The sequence below is a fragment of the Mus caroli genome, chromosome 11, assembly GCF_900094665.2.
Source record: "Mus caroli chromosome 11, CAROLI_EIJ_v1.1, whole genome shotgun sequence".
Classification (NCBI taxonomy): domain Eukaryota; kingdom Metazoa; phylum Chordata; class Mammalia; order Rodentia; family Muridae; genus Mus; species Mus caroli.
In genome coordinates this window covers 94,625,210-94,636,924 of record NC_034580.1, presented here as the reverse complement: position 1 = coordinate 94,636,924, position 11,715 = coordinate 94,625,210, and the positions used below count along the sequence as shown (strand labels likewise).

Sequence of the window (11,715 nt, the reverse complement as noted above, 5' to 3'; positions counted from 1 at the left end):
AAAAAAAAAAAAAGAGTCGAGGCGTTAGGGAGGCCGAGAACCACTGGTTTAGGAGGTCCAGTTGGGAGGGTTTGTTGATTAACTGGGTGAGTGGAGGAAAGAGGTCAAAGGTGAGGCCCGATTTCTGGTTTGGATGCTGTCAGCATCTGAGGGAGGGAATGGAACCGGAGCGAAGGGTGCTTAGTGTTGGTCTGTACGTGAGGGCAGCAGATGATTCTGGCCTTTTACATTCATGGTGCCAGACAGTTAGAAGGAGGTGGCCATATCCCTAGAACTTAGGAGTCTGAATGTGAGTGTCTGGTTTAGCAGTGTGTTCTGTTGTGACAAAATACTGGAGTTAAACCACCTAAGGGGAGAAGGACCGGTCTGTTTAGGCTACGGCTGGCCGGCTTTGCCGTTTTGAGGTAGTAATGAGGCAGACAGAGTGCTAGACGATGCACAGGAGTAAAGTTGCTCCTGTCCTGGTAGCTAGGAAGCAACAAAAAGTAGACGAGGGGTTGGGGACAAGATAAAGCCTCTAAAAACCATGCCGCTCTTTCTCCAACTACCCCCCCCCGACAGTGTCATTACTTTATGAGTCTGTATATCGATTCATCCAGTCAGCTTTCAGGGTTATATCTGTCGGGGACAAATCATAACAAGTTGTCAGACTCAGATGGTGGTGGGGGATGTGTGCATGGAGGACAATTGCTCAGGGAATATGGGCAAGAGAAGTGGTCTGGGCCAGATTCCTAAGCACCCAGTCCCATCAAAAGCACGTGGCACAAATCTGAAGCGAGCAGAGGAAACTGAAGAGTGGATCAGGTATAAAGGAAGGGAAGGTTGAAATCAAGGATGTGCTAGACGACATCGCTGGCAGCCAAAGCTGGACTCCATCAGAAGTGAGAGCCCGTGGGTCTAACAGCAAGAGTTAGTTGGTAGCTGTGAGGAAAAGATTAATGCAGGGGTCAGGACAGAAGTGGTCTCAATGTGTTGAAGAGCGAGCAGAAGGTGTGGAGGTAGGATCGTGAGAGTAGAGAACTCTGTTGAAGAGAACAGAGAGGGTGGTTAAGTGAAATGTGGGGTCTGTGGGAAGCTCTCTAAAATAGGAGGCTCTTGAGATACATAAACACTGACGAGAAAGGCAAGCTCAGAAAGACTGAATATCTTCACGGCCTGTCAAGTGCTATGCAAAATTAGTAATTTATTCTTCCTCCAGAGTTTTAAGAGGCTCTTTGGTCGGGTGCTGCGCTTGGAGAGGGCACTTAGGAGTGGTTGGGGGTGTTGTTGGGTATGAAGAAGAGCAAGAGGATTAGAGACAGCTGGCAGGTCAGCCTGGGCTAGCCACGTGTGCAGACGGCCACGCCAGCCTCCAGCCTCGAGGTCTTGTGGTCAGCTCAGAGCGTCTAGTTGGTGGAATCGTTAAGACTTAGACCCTGCTGGGAGGAACAGGTCACCGTGTGTAAGTGCTTTCAGGTGTGTCTGAATCGGACGGAACTTGACTGATACACTTAGAAGCAATGCACAGAACACACAGTGTGAAGGCCACCGGTTCTGACTTAACAGCCTCCATAAGAACATGCACAGCCGGGGCTTTCTCTTCCTGGTGTGGGGTCCACGTTTTTTATTACTAGTTCTTAGGTTGAACCATCCAGCTCCCCCTACAGGTTGGCAGGGTTCAGTTCTTCTCCAAGCTCTTGCTATGGGGACGTTGGTTATAAATAAACAAACACTGGCCAGGAACGGCACGGTCATTCTGCCCAGGCACCCTCCCAACTTTCTGCTCACTGTCAGACACTCACTTTGGCTTCACAGTGTGTCCTGCTGCTGACGGCTCTGAATGCTAATTGTCTGTGTTTAAGTCCTGCCTGTGCGCAGCTCGTGCTCAGCCACGAGGTCTGGTTTAAAATGTCTGAGCCGGTCTGCTCAGGTGATGCCCGTCATCATCCCTTACCACACACTGCAAGCATGCCATTACTGTCACCGTTTGCAGTGCAAACCTGGGGCCTAAGTAGGCTGGCCTAGCACTGAGCTCCGTACCCCTCAGCCTACTGAATTACAAGTTTAAATCTGCTCAGAACAAATTAGTTCTATCAATCTGGTTCTCTATGGTGTTGAGTATATTTACTAACAGAAATGTGATGCAGGGTAAAATTTTTTTAGATTGCATTAATAGAACTCAGTTACTTGAAGCAATGAAAATTTCCTAAGGACAAGTCCAAGGCCTGGTGCTGGAGAAACAGATATGAATGTATAATTATCTCTGCCTGCAAGGAGTTTACTGTCCAGATAGACGTTCTAAAATACGTATTTTGGAACTCCTACTTAAATGAGATCTCATGATGAAATGACTTTGGAGGCTAGTGCTTGTGCGCCTCTGGGAAGGGGCCGTGTGGACCATGGTGTGTGCAAGGAAGGCAGAGGACATGATGGGGGTGGGGTCAGTTCTTCCAGCTTCTGGCTTCTGGGAATTGATCTCAAGTCGTCAGATTTGGCAGCAAGAGTCTTTACTCACTGAGTCAGCTCTCATTGTTTATAAATGCATTAGGGTTCTGAGAAGTCTTACAGTGAGGATTATGTAATTATCTATGTTTTTAATTTAGGTTTTGAAATCATATATCACACAGAAGTGTGTGTTCATGTGAAAAAGATTCCCTGTTTGCAGTGTGGGGGTAGAAGCCGGGACCCCTTAGGTACAAGCTGCTACAGCTGAACGGCTCACCGACCCCTGTAACGTTTCTTGGTGTCTCCAGGAAGCTTTGGAGCACTGTGATTCTCTACAGTAAAGAACTTGCTCTTTTGTGCTGACTAGCACTGTACTGAGGGTCCTATGCCGGAGGAATAAAGTTTATTGTGGCCAGAGAGATGGCTCAGTAGTCAGGAACACTAGCTGCTGACCAAGCACAGTGGCACACGTCTTTAATCCCAACACTTGGGAGGCAGAGGCAGATGGAACTCCATGAGTTCAAGGCCAGACTGGTCTACATAGTGAGTTCCAGGACAGCTAGGGCTGCACAAAGAAACCCTGTCTTAAAAAAACAAAAAAAACAAAAACTGGTCACCTGTTCCAGTCTCAGGGGAACCCTTTTGACTTCCTGGGCACTGCATGCATGTAGCACAGGCATATATGCAGGCAAAACACATGTACACAGTAAAATATTATATAAATATATTAATTAAATTAAAATATAATAATTAAAAAATTATGGAATTATTTTTGCAGTACTGGGATGAAACAAGTACATGTTAGGCACATACTCCACCACTGAACTTCACACCGAACACGGGGAGCCAGAGCTTTCCTTTCATTTCTTTGTTTTTGATTTTTGAGCCAGGGTCTTACTATGTAGCCCAGGCTGGCTTTGACCTTTACAGCAGTCCTGAGTGCTGGCTCTCAGGTACAGGTGTATGGCTGGTGGCTTTCTTGCTAGGGCAGGGCAGATCTAAGGGTATGCTTTCATGTATTCACTCTACAAACGTCAGGACTGTGTGATTACTGACAGTGGTTCCCTGATCCGTGGAGGCAGTAGGCAGGCGCCTCTTGTTTCCTGGAGAAGATGTTTGTCAGTCCTTGTCCAAATCAGATAAGTCACACCTGTGTCTCTGCTGACGCAAAGCTTTGCTGTGATGGTCAGACTGATGTCACATTTAAAGACTCAGTGGGTCTTTAGTCTTAGTCTCCCAAGTAGCTGTGACTACGGGGGCTGTCACTGTGTCTTCCATGGTCACTGGAGTAATTTTTCTGGTGCTGGGGCTTGAGCCCCAGGTCTTGCTCATCTTGGCAGGTACTCAGTACAGTTCTCTGCCGAGCTACACCTCAGCCGCCATTAATCTTTTTGGTTGGTGGGTTGGTTGTTTTTTTTTTTTTTTTAAAGATTTATTTATTTACTTATTTATTACATGTAATACACTGTAGCTGTCGCTGTCTTCAGACACACCAGAAGAGGGCATCAGATCTCATTACAGGTGGTTGTGAGCCACCATGTGGTTGCTGGGATTTGAACTTAGGACCTTCGGAAGAGCAGTCGGGTGCTCTTACCCACTGAGCCATCTCTCCAGCCCGGTTGGTTGGTTTTTTAAAGACAGGGTTTCTCTGTGTAACCCTGGCTGTCCTGGCACTTGCTCTGTAGACCAGGCTGGCCTCAAACAGAGCTGCCTGCCTCTGCCTCCCCAGTGCTAGGATTGAAGGTGTGTGCCACCACCGCCTGGCACAGTTCATCTTGATAAAAGAAGCAATGGGGCTGATTAGTGTAGAGGCCCCAATAGTTCACGTGCACACACCCCACCTCTGTGCTTCAGGTTGAAGTTAGGACACATGCTAGGCCGGCACTGACCACTGAAGTGCATCTTCAGTCCAGCAGAATCACGTCTCCACTCTTGCCTAGCAGGCGTGGGGCTGAGCTTCATCCCCAGGACTCCCTGACCCCATACAAGATAAGGCTGTCACTCTGGGTGATTCTTTTGCCCACTAGTGGCCATTGAACTTCATTTAATTTTGGAAAGGAACAGCATAAAGACAAGACAGGATACCTTTGGGTACTCGAAACCCTCTCATTCGGCTTATACGCATGCCACTTGCATTGAGTCTGATGGAAGCAGCGATAAGGACAGCACTTATTACTGTGTGCCTTTTAATGATCTGAGGAAGCCTCTTGAAGGGAAGGGGTTGGGGACCCCACGCTGTGGCAGTTTAAGCATCAGTGCTTGCCCCTCTCAAGTAGATGACTTGTCTCAATGTCCCTTGTCTTCCTTCTTTCTAGATGGTGTCCTGCTCCTCTGTGCTCACCGCCATCAGTAAGGTATGACTGTGGCTCTCAGGAGCTGTGGGAGGGGGCAGACAAGGCTACCAGCCTGGCCACTCAGGTCATGTGTCCCCTGAGGCCTGATAGGCAACACCTGATCCCCCCCCCGAAGGAGGTCCTGGAAATTAGGAACACATTTCCCAGGGCTGGGAGAGGAGAGGTAGCAGAGCTTGTGAGGGGTAGTGCTGAGCCCCCTCCATTGCTCGCTGTTCTTTCTGCAGTTTGATGACTTTTCCCGGGACCTGTGTGTTCAGGCTCTGCTGGACATCATGGACATGTTCTGTGACCGCCTCAGGTGAGGGATGGATGTGGAAGCTCAGAGCATTGCATCATCCTTTCAGTGCCGAGGAAAGCCCATAGTCTAGGGGACGGACTGAGACCAGCTCTGGGCCCCATGCTGCTTCTGTCTGCCTGCCTTCCCACCTCCAGCTCTGTTTCCTTAAGACAAAGTGCCTCTTCTCTATTTGGGAGAGCTACTCTAAGATCTTGTCTAGTGGAAGCTGGCTAGACTAGGTGTCTTACCTAGGATTCTGCCAACTTTCCAACTCTGTCCCCTAGTAGTGTTGTGCCAGAGACTCTGGGGGAACATTGGTGTGGGTTGGATTTCAGCTTTTGGAATAGATACAAATTTTCATCCTTTTTGGGTAGTTGCCACGGCAAAGCAGAGGAATGCATCGGGCTGTGCCGAGCGCTCCTTAGCGCCCTCCACTGGCTGCTTCGATGTACAGCAGCTTCTGCGGAGCGACTCCAGGAAGGGCTGGAGGCTGGCACTCCGGCCCCTGGGGAGAAGCAGCTTGCCTTGTGCTTGCAGTGCCTGGAAAAGACCCTCAGCAGCACCAAGAACCGAGCCCTGCTACACATCGCCAAACTAGAGGAGGCCTGTATGTCCCCTGACTCCCCCACACCCTGCCTGCTGCTGCTTCTGTAGCTGGTCCTTTGATTGAGAGGGGAGAGGCAGGATGCCATCCCACTTCTTTCTAGAAGGATCCGAAATCATCCCACTTCCTTTTTTCTCTCCCCATAAGCATTGCATACATCCCAGGGACTTGGGCAGGGTGGCACCCGAGCCAATCAACCAACAGGTATTTACTGAGCCTTCTCGTGTGTCCAGCACTGTGCCAGGTGCTGGAGGGGGGATGGGGGCTACCAAAGGAGCATGTGGCAGGGTCCCTGCCCTCAGCAAGCTTACACACTGGTGGGGAGTAAGATTGGAATGCCATGCGCCTGGAGAAATTCGAGGACAAGACAGGCACGTCGTCTGCTCTTGTCTGTCTTCATGTTGCTCGCCTAGAAGCAGGTGACTCAGGTGTGACCCGGAACTTCAGTTAAACTCAGTGCCTGTCTGCCATGACTGGATGCTGTTCTCTCTTAACTCAAGTTCTGTTAAATATTGGCACCTTACAGATTTATAGGAGGGAAGTCTTCATGCAACAGGCTGTGGGTCTCTTTGAGTCCTGAGCCCCAGCAGCTAGGGCCACCTACGGGTTTCTAGTTCTCCATTGACAGGAATGCTAAAATAGGTGACTCCCATGTCTTCAGGGCTCAGTGGGAGAGGTTGTTAGGGGATTAGTCTCTCTGGGAAAAGTCCAGAAAGAGACCGATCACTGTGTCAGAATGGGCTGCGCGGACAGCTTTTCTTCATCTGTTTTCTTGTTAGTGTTGGCAGTGCCTTGCCTTCCTGGGCACTTGATAAATGTTTATTGGTAGGAAAGTAGATGAATACTTCATTTTGATGGATCTCAGGTCTCAGTTGTCTTTTTGTCCCTGTGGAGGTTAATTGGCTAACTGGTGCCGTCATTCATCATTTGATCCTTTGGGCTTGTAACTAGGATAAGTGACTAGTAATTAAATACTAAGTATGTGCTGTAGACCATGAGTGCGGCCATTTAAGAGAGTGTCCAGTGGGCTCCACCAGCTGGGTAAGCTATTAAAAGAGCAGAAACTCAAAAGCTGTGTTGGCAAGGTATTTGGAGCTAGAGTAGAAGTGACTGTCCCCGCTTGGCCACTGGATGCTGTACCCACCCCTGTGCCTTGCTCCCATTGCTTGTGTGTCTCGAGTCAGTTGTGTGTAGTCACTGGAAGTCAGGCCCTTGGTATGGTTGCTAGGGGGTCTTTGTTCCCGGTGCCTACTCCCCTTACCCTACCCTCAGGCCTCTGCCTCCTCAGAGGTTCCTTGCTGGATGCTTTCATGGTCCAGGGAGCGCCATGGTCGGGGAGTGTGGACCATGCCCTGCCTCTCCTTCCCAGCAGTTTCTGCCTTGCTTTTTCTCCACCAGCCTCCTGGACTGCCATTGAGCATTCTCTTCTAAAACTTGGGGAGATCCTGGCCAATCTCAGCAACCCCCAGCTCCGGAGCCAGGCTGAGCGTTGCGGCACACTCATCAGGAGGTTAGGTTTCTGCCGGAGATGGGAAGATGGGCTCCATGGTCTGTGTGTGTCTCCCGCCCCCCCCGCCCCCACGTCCCCAATGGTGTCTCTCCTCAGCATCCCCAGCATGCTGTCTGATGGGCTCCATGGTCTGTGTGTGTGTGTCCCGCTGTCTCCTCAGTCCCCAACACATCCCCAATGGTGTCTCTCCTCAGCATCCCCAGCATGCTGTCCGTGCACTCTGAGCAACTGCACAAGACCGGCTTCCCCACCATCCATGCACTCATCTTGCTTGAGGGCACCATGAACCTGACTGGGGAGATGCAGCCCCTGGTGGAGCAGCTGATGATGGTGAAGCGCATGCAGGTGGGTGTGGCCAAGCAGGGTGGGTGGTCACTTGGGGTAAGAGGGGGGAGGCTAGTACTTGAGAGGAATAGCTCTTCTTGATTCCCTGGTGGACCACAGATGCCAGTCTCACACAGTTTTTGCCATCTGACCTCCAGATCTTGGTTCTGAGCTGGAACCCTGCTGTGTAGTCACAGCCTGGTCCTTGGAGCCTGTAGACGGGGAGGGGCCTCTTACATCACCCTTGGATTTCCCACAGCATATCCCCACACCTCTCTTTGTCCTGGAAATCTGGAAAGCTTGCTTTGTGGGACTCATTGAGTCCCCCGAGGGCACGCAGGAGCTGAAGTGGACAGCTTTCACCTACCTCAAGGTACCTGGTGACATGGGAGCTGGGAGAACCAGTCGAGGGACAGCTCTCAGGAGAAGCAGCAGCGTGCTGGACCTTTGCCCTGTGTGTCCCCCTCCTGGCATTTAGTCTAGCCTCCTAAATCTCTAGCACAGGCTCAGTTGGTCTGTGTCTCTGAGAGGCTTGGCTGCTTTAGCTACTTGGGGTTCTGCTGCTTGTTCAGCCCGTCCTTAGCCAGGTTAGTTCTGGTCACCTAAGAGAGCCAGGGACGGTGGCCCCAGATTCCCTCTGGATCTCGATTCCAATTTGCTGTTAGGATTTCCTTGTTGAGGCAGCAGAAGTGGGGGGCCCGTGTCCTGTAGTCCAAGAGACATAGGGTGCTCAGGTACCCATGTGTGGTACAAATTATTCAGAGTACAGTCTGAGCGCCAAGAACCCTCCCACCTCAGTGCCCACCGCAGGGGATGTGCGGGCTTCTGGGATAAGTAAAAGAGAAAAAGGCCACTGATGTGCTGCTCTTCTCCCTCTGCCTAGATTCCACAGGTCTTGGTGAAGTTGAAGAAGTACTTTCATGGGGAGAAGGTGAGTTAAGAGTCTGGGATGAGGGCTGGTGAGATGGCTCAGTGGGTAAGAGCACCCGACTGCTCTTCCGAAGGTCCGGAGTTCAAATCCCAGCAACCATATGGTGGTTCACAACCATCCGTAACAAGATCTGACTCCCTCTTCTATGGAATGTCTGAAGACAACTACAGTGTACTTACATATAATAAATAAATAAATCTTTAAAAAAAAAAAAAAAGAGTCTGGGATGAGCCGGGCGTGGTGGCGCACGCCTTTAATCCCAGCACTCGGGAGGTGGAGGCAGGTGGATTTCTGAGTTCGAGGCCAGCCTGGTCTACAAAAAAAAACCCCTTTAAAAAAAAAAAAAAAAAAAAAAAAAAAAAAAAAAGAGTCTGGGATGAGGGCGTGGAAACGGGAGGATGAGCAAGTACGAATGAGGGCCTCTCTCTCTCTCCTTTTTCTTTTTGTTTTTCTGAGACAAGGTTTCTCTGTGTAGCCCTGGCTGTCCTGGAACTCACCCTGTAGACCAGGCTGTCCTTGAACTCAGAAATCCGCCTCCTTCTGCCTCCCGAGTGCTGGGACTAAAGGCGTGTGCCAAGGGTGGGTCTTTTAGGCTGCAGCTGAGTGGTAGTGTGTTCTTGTACCCAGAGGAGGCTGTGTGGACCTGTGAACCCCGGTGTATGTCCTTGCACGTGCAATAGAGTGAAGATGGTGGCTTAGGCTGGCTCCCCTCCTCCCCAGCAGAATGATTGCCTGTGCTGATCTGGCTAGGGTAATAACCACATGGAGAGTGTGGTGCCTCCAACATTCCATGCCTCATTACTGGGGACTGGTGGTAGTCACAGCCGGCTTTCTCTCTTACTGAGCAAGGTGTACTTGTAACGCTGCTCTTCGGGGTCATGGGGCCCAGGTGGCAGCTTCTGGTCCTTTTTAGGATTTCACGGAGGATGTCAACTGTGCTTTTGAGTTCCTGCTGAAGCTCACCCCCTTGTTGGACAAAGCTGACCAGCGCTGCAAGTACGAACCCCCCACCCCCACCCCGCTCAGCCCATTTTACTGGAAAGTGTTTTGAGTCCTTCCCCGCTCACTGTTATATGAGCCGCAGGGAACTCTGTCTTTCTGTTGGACTCTCCCTCTTGGCAGAGGTGGGAGGCAGGAGGTTCATAGCTGCCAAGTACCCAGAGCCCTTCTTTCGGCCTTTGGGTGCTTGAGTTTTCTTCACCCTGAAGGAGGGAGGAGACCGGACAGGCACCCCGTGCGTGCCCCAGCTCACCTTAATCCTCTGGCTTTTCCTTCACAGTTGCGACTGTACAAACTTCCTCCTCCAGGAGTGCAACAAGCAGGGGCTTCTGTCTGAGGTCAACTTTGCCAGTCTTGTGGGCAAACGGTACGTTGTGAGCCCCCCCTCGGGCCACCTCCCTCTTGCCGGACTGGTTCCTGGTGCCTTTCCCTTCTCTTTGAAGTCTGAGTTGCCAGTGGCTGATGTCTCCTGGGTCGGTCTAGGGAGCAGGACTGCATCAGACTGGAGTTTACCCTCCAAGGCGCTGTTCTTTGACTTGCCCTCCATTGTGAGCAAAGGCCATAGAGAAAGTCTTCAATCTTTCTTTAGGCCTAACTGAACTTTCAAAATGGGTACAGCGATACTGACAAATTGAAACGATGGTAACACTGAGAACAGGCTCACGTAAACTTCATTAACTCTCAAGAGTCTTTGTTCTCGTGCCACGCTAAGGGTTAAACCCAGCGTGCTGTGACGTGAGACAAGTGCTGCGGCTGAGCTACTGCCAGCTCCCAGTTGGCTATATGATTCTGTCTCCTCTCCGCCTTTGTTTCTAGAGTCAGATTAGAGAATTTTTGTTTTCCTTAAAAACGCTGGCTAGCCTCAAATGCAGAGGTCTGCCTGCTTCTGCCACTCGAGTGGTTTAAGATTAAGGTCCAAGCCACTACACACGGTGGATTAGAGACTGTATCAAGATTTTTTTTCCTTAGCCAAGTATGAGCCAGGTAGCTTTCAGATGTAATTCCAGCCTTGAGAGGCTGAAACAGGAGAAGTCCCTTGAGTTTAAGGTCAGCCTGAGCTACAGTCTGAGACCTGTCTTCAAAAAGGAAATCATCCTCTTTGTTTCTGTTTTCTTCTCTGGGTGATGACCATAGCACAGCAGATCGGGACCCGCAGCTAAAATCATCAGAAAATGCTAACATCCAGCCGAATCCTGGCCTGATCCTGCGGGCAGAGCCCACGGTCACAAACATTCTCAAGGTGTGTGTGTGCACCCTGCCCGTGCCACTGTAAACTCCCATTCTTCTCCAGCTAAATGAACAGGGCCCACAGAGCTCTCTGCTCTCTGTGGAGAGCTGTTTTGGGAGTGGAACAACTGGGGAGGTAAAGGTAGCAGCCACTGCTGAAAGCTGACATTGGCTGCTCTCCCGCTGTGCCCTGGGTGATGTGGCTGGTGCCTCTCCAGACACCATCCCATGAAGGCATAGAAGGGAAGCTCCCAGCCAAATCCTGTCTCCCACTCCACCTCCTACCACCTCATCCCACCCCACCACACCTGTGTAGTTGAGCACAAAGCTCACAGAGTAGGGAGAGATTTTTAGCAGTCATCTTCCTGTTCGAGCAGGAAGTGACAGATTATGTTTGAAGGTGCAGTGTGCCAATCAGTGGACACAGGCAGAGAGAAATGTGTTTAGGCTGTATCTGGGGTGTCTTCACTGGACTCCTGTCCTGTCCCCAGACAATGGATGCAGATCACTCCAAGTCCCCAGAGGGGCTGCTGGGGGTCCTGGGACATATGCTGTCTGGGAAGAGCCTGGACTTGCTGCTGGCTGCTGCTGCCGCCACTGGGAAGCTTAAATCCTTCGCCCGGAAATTCATCAAGTGAGTAGAGCTGTGCCCTGCTGTGCGATGGGAGGTCGTGTGAGGGAGGAGATGCCTGGATATGGGTCTCCCTTTAAGGTGTACAGACCAGGGCAGAGCATCCTAACTAGAAACTGTGACAGACGTGTCACTTGACTGAGAGCTCTTTTCTCTCTCACTGAAGATGGAATAAAGCCACTTGCTAAGATAATGGGGCATGGGGTAGGGAGAGGCTGAGGGATGGAGAGATGGCTCAGCACTTGAGGGTCCTGCTGCTCTTCCAGAGGGCCTACTTGGCAGCTCACACTTGTCTGTAACTCCAGTCTCAGGGGCTCCAGTGCCCTCTTCTGGCCTCTGCAGGATCTTGTACACACATGAGATGCATAGCTAACAAGACATGCTTAATACACATAAAAATAAAAGATAAATGAATTTTTTTTTTTTTTTTTTTT

At 50.6% G+C, this 11,715-nt stretch overlaps 1 protein-coding gene across 5 annotated transcripts in view; it reads left to right on the top strand.

The window, feature by feature from the left end:
* The window catches only part of Med24 (mediator complex subunit 24), a 27,269-nt gene that overhangs the window by 8,024 nt on the left and 7,530 nt on the right, over positions 1-11,715 (top strand). For 3 of the 5 annotated variants that reach the window (XM_029483957.1, XM_021176813.1, XM_029483958.1), the window contains exons 4-15: positions 4,740-4,778; positions 5,003-5,076; positions 5,430-5,662; positions 5,807-5,863; positions 7,058-7,169; positions 7,364-7,514; positions 7,753-7,866; positions 8,377-8,424; positions 9,338-9,420; positions 9,704-9,790; positions 10,558-10,663; positions 11,142-11,284. In XM_029483957.1, the coding sequence (XP_029339817.1) occupies positions 4,740-4,778; positions 5,003-5,076; positions 5,430-5,662; positions 5,807-5,863; positions 7,058-7,169; positions 7,364-7,514; positions 7,753-7,866; positions 8,377-8,424; positions 9,338-9,420; positions 9,704-9,790; positions 10,558-10,663; positions 11,142-11,284 (1,247 nt within the window). The remainder of the gene's footprint in view (positions 1-4,739; positions 4,779-5,002; positions 5,077-5,429; positions 5,663-5,806; positions 5,864-7,057; positions 7,170-7,363; positions 7,515-7,752; positions 7,867-8,376; positions 8,425-9,337; positions 9,421-9,703; positions 9,791-10,557; positions 10,664-11,141; positions 11,285-11,715) is intronic. The other 2 variants (XM_021176811.2, XM_021176810.1) reach the window with 1 other exon arrangement.